Source organism: Aythya ferina (assembly GCF_964211825.1).
Source record: "Aythya ferina genome assembly, chromosome: 8".
Lineage (NCBI taxonomy): Eukaryota > Metazoa > Chordata > Aves > Anseriformes > Anatidae > Aythya > Aythya ferina.
In genome coordinates, this window is record NC_140304.1 from 23,846,269 (window position 1) to 23,855,370 (window position 9,102).

Genomic DNA, 9,102 nt, shown 5'->3' on the forward strand with positions numbered 1-9,102 from the left:
TGCTTTTTCCATAAGTTTAATAGTTACAAAAGAATACCACTGCTCTATACGCAACACATGGCTAACCACATACAATGCATTGTCACTAAAGTCAATAGGGCATGATGTACAGATATTGATCATTAGGGTTTTCTATGAAGGTACTATCAACAGGACAAACTTTCCTTCAAGTAAAAAAAGTTACTGTTTATACCTATAGCATGATCCCTTGACTCAAATGCAATGATTTAGTCAAAGTTCAGTAACTGATACTTGCTCTTTCTGTAAGGCATACTAGTTTCCACTCAGACTGAAAGTTTACTTCTGCTTGGAGAAATATTCTTTGCTTTTCTGAACATCAGGCTTGATTGTGTCACTGCCAGGCTTCCAGCCAGCTGGGCACACTGAAATGATAAGAACATGCAAGTCTTATTCCGCAGAAGTGGTTAGTGTTTCATACAAAGCATACTAACAACTCAAAACCTGTAACAATTTCGCAAGGTATATTAATCAGTTTCATCACATCAGTTATTTTTAATCCTTTTAATTTGCTTACTAGGTAGTTGCACCCAAGGAACCCAATGTCTGTCCATGCAACAGCAGGCCCTCTACACATGCACACCTTCCCATCTTTCATGGAAGCTTCACAACAAGGGAGCACCAACACCAGCAGTCTGTGTCAGGAGGCATCTTCACAGCTACTACAATGTAGTTACTTCCCTGGAGTCAGCCAAGCTTACTTCTCCCCCATCTTAACGAATCCTACTCCCATCCTCCAGTTTAATGGAGGAAGGGGAAGAAGAGTTGAACTGCCTCTAAGCCCACTTTGTGGGCATCAGGAGACTACCACAATGCAGAGGTAGCACAGCCTCAAAACTGAGGTGACACTCAAACAGCATTCTTTGGAGTCTTCCTTTTATACAGTTAAGGAAGGCTTGATGCTTGCTTAAAGAAGGCCTGGCAATTAAAGCTATGACATCTCAGCTTCTGAGTGTCATCATACACTTCTGGTCTAGCCTGGTTTAGATGAGACTGCAGTCCCAGTTCTGGAGGAAAAGCTTCTGTCAGCTTCTTACTACTCCAGAGGAGTAGCAACCTCCACCCTTCCCCTTCAACATTTGGCAAATACTCAATGGACCATGAACTGGAGTAGGATTATGCAGTGACAAATAGCTTTACAGAACCAGCTTCATTACAAGAGGCACAATCAATCACTTGCTGTGAACAGATCTATACATGCACTTGGTACCTTTCAGTAAACCTATTAAACCTGTTTAGTTAATACTGTTCTCTTGAGAACTATTTAGAATTAGATACAAGAACCCTTACCTTCTCCATGCTTGTCTGTGAACTGGAAAGCCTGCACAAGCCTGAGGGTTTCATCAACAGAACGGCCAACAGGAAGATCATTGATTGTTATCTGTCTCAAGATCCCCTTCTCATCGATTATGAACAGACCCCTACAAAGACAGACCTGGGGTTAAACAGGTTTTGAAAGATTTGTCTTAAGTGAGTTGCAAAACCAAGTTCAATATTTTATCACACCAATAAGTTGTGTAATGTAGTATTTTCCTTTCCCCAAATGGAAAAACCTTGTGTATACTCGGTACTGACACATTAACAGTTGAAATCCTTACATTCTACAGTAGCTAGGAGACAGGTAACTGTTACTTTTCTGTGTCTTGTTTAAATCAAAACAAATACTAGTGGAAAGACAAAATAGAAGAGAAACAAAGAAAAAGGGAACTAAAGAAGAGACATTGCTGTATTCAGAGAAAAATATATGCAGTTCTTAAAAATACAGCAGACTAACTGGCCACTGCTGACACCAAACTAAGAGTTAGCAGAAGTTCAGCTCCCTCAGCGGCTTTAACTGAACAGATAACTAAAAGATAAGGCTTGGTTTTTAATTCTACTGTACTTTAATCACCAATTACCTGTAATCACTTTCATGATGAGGTAGGACTTGCATTAGCCATGTTTATGTAAGCTCACCTGCATGAGACTCCTGCATCATGCAGATATGTAACACTCCAAGTAGTACAGTTATCAAAGGAAAGCAGCAGGCCTTTATCTAGCTCACCAAAACCATAAGAAGTCTAAACACTAAGGAGAACCAAGTAACATCTCCTCTTGTAGGAGCGTTTGATAGCTTAAAGCAGTTTACATCTGGAATAGCTAAGAACTTCAGTTTGTTTTAAGTGTTCAAGTACACACAAGTTCTGTGTTAATCTGTATTGCAACATACAACATTAACAAGTTCACCTTACTTCACATTACCTGTACGCAATACCTTCATCCTCTTTAAGCACTCCATAGTCTTTGGCAATGACACGTTTTGTGTCAGAAACCAATGGAATTTTCATAGATCCCAAACCACCTTGTTTCTTGGGAGTGTTGATCCTAGAAAGTAGGAAGTTGAAATATTAATAAAAAAGAGGACAGTTCAAAGCATAAAGTACAACAGAAGCTGATCTTAAGTGTAGTATTGCACTTAGTCTACCATGAAGCAACAAAGGAACTGACCAGTATTCTCCATTCTGTTCAGAAGTACTTGACGCTACCTCTACTTCCTAAGTGCCTTTAGCTCTTCAGTAAATATAGTTTGAATACTCAGGATACAGTTCCTGTGAGGCCAGGCAGAACATTCCATTTGGTTAAATTAAAAGGCTGATTCTTACCATGCAAGGTGACAGAAGTGAGAGTCAACAGAAGCTCCAATTATTTCACAGTTGATTTTCTTGAATTCATCAGCTCTGTCACTGTATGCAATAATTTCAGTTGGACAGACAAAAGTGAAGTCCAGAGGGTAGAAGAAGAACACAACATATTTTCCTACAAAAGCAGTGTCACCAGTTAGAAGTCTTTTACCTTAGGTTTTATAGTACTTGTAATATTCAGTATCAAACATTTAAGTATCAACAGAAGAGAATGTTTTGCTAGTACTCCAGAGAAAGGAACTTCACTAGTTAGAGGAAAGTTTACTTTCCATTGACAGAAAAAAAAAACTACAAGGGAAGATTTTGCTGTTCCATGTAGTACACTGGAGATGTTACATCAGTCTCAAACTGAGAGAACAAATAAGCCTGACCCCAGATTACACTTCAGAGGAATTTTAGGCTGATAACCAATAATTATCATAGCCAGAACATTCAGCCATACTGTCAACAGCTTCCCAAGCATACTCCAGCCATCAACTGACAAAAACATCTACTGCAGTCTACCATCAGGTTTTCACTATTACTTTGAAACCAAACCAAATTAGATGCCCTCTGACCCCCACATATGGCCATACTGCATTTATGTAGTTAGAGAGGCACATAAACTTACCTCTATAGTCAGAGAGTTTGATGTCTTTGAATTGCCCATCTGGCATCACAGCTGTGGCAGTGAAGTCAGGGGCTGGTTTTCCAATGAAAGCCTTTCCTGAAGACATCTTGATTTACGCTAGAAAAAAAATTAATAGTACAGCTTAGGTAACAATGTTTGTACCCAAAACTATTTATCCAAAGAACCTCATCCATTTACACTGAGCATCAACAGGGACAGTTCCACCACTTTGTCTTGCAACACAAGGCTTAAGAATAAGATTAGTTTTAAGTTTGTCATCTGAGTAGTCAGGTACCCAAACCAAGCAACTAAGCCTAACACTTTGAGATCTACAGCTCATTAGTCTCCAAATTAAAGGTTATCATTGTCTTTGACTAGTAACAGCTTATTACAGAAAAGAGCTAGCCTTCTTGAGTTTTAGCAATAGTCAGTAAGTCTCCCAGTTCCACTAATTAGATGAGTTAGAGAATCTCTTCCTACCTGTTGATGAGGAGACCCTTGTTCAAGTTTACAAGGGAATTTAATACCTCAAACTTTCTCTTAGTTATTCAATCAGGGTTTTGTTCACCTCCAAGATAACAATGGATATGTTCTCTACATAATTACACTTTGGCCTTGCAAACAAAGCTGCATTGTCTTATTTGCAAACAGAAGACACATGGTATACTTGGGAACCACATTTTATGTTAGCAAATAAAATCTCACCAAGTCTTAAACCAGTAAGGCCAGGTTGTTCCCCCTGAGTATTTCAGTCTACTGAAAAAGAGTAAGAGGGTACACAAGGACAAGACAGCTTAACTGCTGGCTGCCTGGCCTAACACCAAGTCATTTGCAACATGTCCTGCAGAGTATTTTTGCACTGTCTGGGAATGCAGAATTTGTGCATCACTTTTTGAATTCCAGTTACTTCCAGGGCATAATTTTTCAGATAGACAGCTTGTGAGCCTTGTTTCTTCAGCTCACTCTTTTTAGTGATCTCACTGAAGTCATTCTACATACTGTACAGCCACTAGCTGACTTGGAGATAAAAGCCTTTGCAAGGTTAGTATGAGTCTTGTATCACAAAAGAAAGGTAAGATTCAAAGATCTTTATAAATCCTTCCTGCAAGGCACAAAGTCCACTCCAGAACAGGTTGGAAGCCCTTCATTCTTGGCTCCTTCCCCCTTGCCACATACTTTCCGAAGAACTAGTCCAGTAGCCATAAGCAGCATTTACTTTTCAGTAAAGTTTAAACTTACCAGTTTAGAACCTTGTAAGTTTTACATTTAAAGGCTCCTCTTACACACCCTGAGAACACAAACAGTAACCTGCAACCTCAGTTCAGTTTGCAGAGTGCCACCTTACTCAGTGTTTCTAACTGCCTCATGCCACAAGCAAGCTCCTCTTCATCCCCTTGGTGGGGGATGGGGACAAATCCAAGTGGTTTGTCTTCAAATGTGGCAGGCTTGGAGGTGACCTTATGAATGCCCAGCAGTTCTGGCCACCGTCATTCATAAAATTGTACTGAAACAGTCTAGTAGGGTGACACTAATAAACCCACTGAACTCCGTATGTAGCCACGAATACAGATGTAATCCTGGAACTGCAGTTCTGCAAGATGGGACAAGGGACAACCATTGCACAATATTTCTTTGAGATATTGCTAACTAATGAATTTTTTTCTTCCTGAAGAATACCTGTTTTATCTGGAGTGCACGACTCCATTACATTATTTTACATTACTCAAGCTCAAGGTCATCCTTTTACTCAGTAGGATGCCAATCCTGCTATATTTGTTCCACCAACAGGCCCTGGAGTGTATTACTGAGGACTCAGCGTCAAATAAACACTGTCAGGCTGCTCTTTGGCACTTCTTTCTAAAGCAGGGGATTATTGCCCCCTTTTTAGGCAGCTCGAAGGCCTTTAACACCAGGCTAGGAGGCTCAGTCACACTGCACTGCAACCCGCCACCGCAGCGTGCATCCCCACCTCCTGCCTGGATTTCAGCCGCAGCGTTTCCTAACCCGCAGCAGCACAGACCACAGCGGCTCCTTTCCTTCGAGGAGAAAAAAGAGAGCAGGCACTGCAAATACAGGGCAGTTTAACGGGGTCAGGGCACCATCCAGGTGCTCACAGCCTCAATTACCTCTGAACTGCAATTACACCGAGCCAGGCCCGCGCTCCAGCTCGGAATCCATCCCTTGAGGACAGCGAGGCCGTTGCACAACGCCCCGGCCTTCCTCCCCGCTCCCCTCAGCGCTGCGGTCAAAGGCTCAGAGCTGCGGTCGGAGGCGAGCGACCCGCCGGGCCGCAACCGGCTGCCAGCACACCGCCCGGCGCCGGAGCGGCTCCGGAGTGACTCCGGAGCGGGGACGGGAGGCGGAGGCCGAGCCCAGCGCCAGGCGGTGTTAAAGGGGGGGGGTGGGGGCGGCGGTCCTCAACATCCCTCTGTTAAAAGGGAGGATGAAAAAAGGGAAGAAAAGGGAGAGGGAAAAGAAAGGGAGAGAAAAAAAAAAAAAAAGAAAAAGATGAAGAAAGAGACCCCACCTGCGCAGAGGGGAGAACAAAGCCAAATCAAACCAAAAAAAAAAAAAAAAAAAAGAAAAAAAAGGAAAAAATTTTCAAAAAAAAATTTTCAAAAAAAAAATATAACAAATCACGACCATCCCAAGCGCAGCCCCCCCAGCACTCACCCAAAAAAAACCTCCTCAGCTCGACGAGACCCCGACCCCCTCAGGAAGCTGCGACTGCTGCAGCCCCCGCGGCCCCGCCGCTTTATAGCGGCCGCGATCTCGCGAGGAGACGGGCGAGGCCCTCCCGGCCTCCTTCCCGCCCTCCGCCCGGCCTCCCCTCACGGCCTCCGCCCGCCCCTCACGGGCTGCTGGGGCTGGGCGGGCGGCGTGCAAGGGCAGCATGACTCGGCACAACGCTGCCTGGATGGCCGGCCCCCCCCCCCCTCTGGGCTTGATAGGCTTATCTGAGCGGGGACACGGCCCCCGGCTGCTGAAAGGGGAAAAAAATATATATTTGTGAATAAATGGAGGTGGTTGGATAGCGTTCTGGGAGGTGCCGGGGAAATGTTCCATGTGGGGGATATTCAGAAGGAGGTTCTGATGGCTCGCTGCATGAAGTGGTTTTTTAATACCTTAGTAGAAGCAAGATGTAATTGTTAGGAGACATCAGAGAAGCAGAGGATGCACTGGGTGTTGAGGAAAAGTGAGATGTGGCTGGCATGCCATTCAGGTGAATGCAAGTTCGCTGTTGACTTCAATAAAATCAGACCTTTTCAACAAAGCAACATGCATTTCCAGTATTGTATAGGTGTGGGGTCAAATCTTTCATCTTCTCCCTCTATTATCAACCGCCTCCTCAACCTCGTTCTAGTTCTCAAGGCTTCCAGTGATACTTCCCTGTTAATGGCAAGACCGATCCAAGTCACACAAGTCAGGAAAAAAGCTGAAAACTCCATTAACTGTAACCTCGAAGCTTCGGGGTTAGAATGGAAACTCTTGGACGATGCTCTTAGTCATTTCAGGGAGTTCTGTGAAGCCTCTCTGAGGGACGTTTAGCCCAAGTGAATTCCCACACGCATCACGTTTGCATCCAAGAGAGCTGAAACAGTCCTCTTACTTTCTGATTGAGGACCAAAACCTGAGTGTACACATAAAAGTTTTATTAAATAATGAATGCTAAAGGCTATAAAGGGCCTGTCAATGACAAAACTGCTTGTTTTAGTCAAAAGTGATAAACTTGTTTACCACCTGATTCGTACTCCTTGTCTGTCTTCCATTTTTCAGTTGTGTTTCTTATACCGGTTAAAACTTGATTATAAATTGTAATGAGGAGAAAACCACAAAGGATTAGCAAACTTTAATTGTTTACAATCTACAACAATGTGCCGTGTTGCTTGGTGACTATACCTGTGTTGTGAATCACCCAAGAGATGACTGGTTTCAATACCAGATGAAGTTACTCCCTTAAATAATAAAAGCAACGTAACATTTATGTGTGTGTGCAGTAATAAATAAATAAAATCACCTTAATTCAAATAATACATCTACTGCTATTTCTGTTATTACAGCATGCTTAATCTTTTAAAGAAAGATGTTTGTTACTTTCTTAACATCAATGTTTTGAAGACAATTGGGGTCTATACATTGAGATGTGTATATACCTTGGTATCAATTCAGGCCATGTACCTGCAAACAGGTTAACCCCTGAAAGGTAAGGCTGTCCTAATTAATACCTCTACAAGAATGTAGTCTCCCTGCAACTCTAGCATATTAACCAGTGGACAACACAGTAATAACTTTCTCATGGTTTCAATGCTTGCTATGATCATTTCTCACACTTTGAGATGCATAACATACCCATTTTGCTTAGCTACTGCAATGCAGTTTGTTCCGGGTTTGTGCTTTTAGCATTGCATTTCCATTCATGTGTCCATGGCCTCATTATTTTTTGATTAGTTTCTGACCTAATCTTTCCAAAGATCAGTTTCTGGATGTTCTGGAGAGAGAAACTGTCAGGCCTGCTCCTTGTTCAGTGAGCAGATAGGTTTCTGTGACCGGTTTCAGTATTTATGTACATGATGCTATTTAGAAAAAAAAAAAAAAGAAAAAAAAAAGTAGTTTTTCAAGAAAGAAAGGGCATGTCTACCCAAACAGGTGCTGGAAGGACACCTTGTTTCTCCATGCTCTGCTCTGGATTAGCCCTGATGTTGTGCTCTGCTAAAATAGCTGCTAGACAGGACCAGCCCGTACCTGATTAGCACACAGAGAGCATCAGGAGCCACTTTGCGCCCATCTAGCCAGCTATGGCCACAATAAGAAGTCTATGCATTAGCAAAGCAGAGATGGCTGGCCCTGCAGTGTTGGAGCACTGAAACTACCCAAAGATTTTCAAATCAATAACTGCAACAGATTTTACATTTATCTTTTTGATCACAGTATCTCCCAGACATCTTGGTCAGCAATTGGACCTTGTTGTGCCAAGAACTGTAAAAATAAAGGCATCGGTCCTATTTCAGGACACAACTACATCTGAGTTTCCATCTATTTTGTTGGGGCAGAATTTGAGTGTTCTTTCTTTTTTTTTCTTTTTTTTTTTTTTTTTTTTTTATGTAAGTGTATCCAGGACTTCTGGAACAAGATGAATCTAGCCAGAACAGTAGTGGGAGCTGGGCTTGGGTGGTGGCTGCCCTGGGCATGCCCCCCAAGCAGATAAATGTTGGTTCTGCAGCAGAGAAAATCCCTGAATGCCCCCTAAAGCCAGCACATTAGGACATCATTGTGTATGTTCTGTAGAGCTGATCTCTGCACATGCAGAAAGCCAGCTGAATCCCGAACATACTGAACTTACTGTATACACACGTTGCCATCAGGCACATAGTAAAAGTAAAGTCCTGACCACGTGAGGACATTTCAATATAACATATGCAAAAAGACAACTCAAAAGTCAACAACTGAGGTGTTCCCAGGCCCTGGGGCATTTATGCACAAGCAGCTGGTGCACAGTAGTTTTAATGAAAACAATTACATATAATTTAAATATACAGGGCACATATTTAGTTTTCATTGCTTTGCTCAAGTGAAGACTGTGTTTCTAGGTCAAAATGTCCTGCATAACCTCTTCCTTCTTACACACCTTTTTATGAAGAAACTTCACTACTATATGCCTGGATAATCACTACTTTTTGATGACAAAACATTTCACTCTTCCTTACCTTTTCCCTTTCACTCGTCATTACATCATTGGAAGCTAAGGTTTAAGTTTTCATATGAGACATTAATATATAAATCAGGCATTTTCTA

General features: G+C 42.3%; 1 protein-coding gene across 7 annotated transcripts; it reads right to left on the reverse strand.

Annotated features, from left to right (window-relative positions):
- Positions 1–7,911, reverse strand: PRDX1 (peroxiredoxin 1). Of its 7 annotated transcripts, none has more exons than XM_084528005.1 (7): positions 5,983–6,132; positions 5,279–5,372; positions 3,310–3,426; positions 2,661–2,814; positions 2,260–2,382; positions 1,309–1,439; positions 1–383 (listed from the first exon to the last, which is right to left on the reverse strand). In XM_084528005.1, the coding sequence occupies exons 3-7, from the start codon at positions 3,413–3,415 to the stop codon at positions 298–300; spliced, it is 600 nt and encodes a 199-aa protein (XP_084384131.1). In that variant the 5' UTR covers positions 3,416–3,426; positions 5,279–5,372; positions 5,983–6,132; the 3' UTR covers positions 1–297. The 7 variants fall into 7 exon arrangements, with proteins under 7 accessions (XP_084384131.1, XP_084384132.1, XP_084384129.1 ...); XM_084528006.1 differs by lacking the exon at positions 5,983–6,132 and adding an exon at positions 5,436–5,665 and having other exon boundaries at positions 5,279–5,345; XM_084528003.1 differs by lacking the exon at positions 5,279–5,372 and having other exon boundaries at positions 5,983–7,911.
- Positions 7,912–9,102: the final 1,191 nt, after the last annotated feature.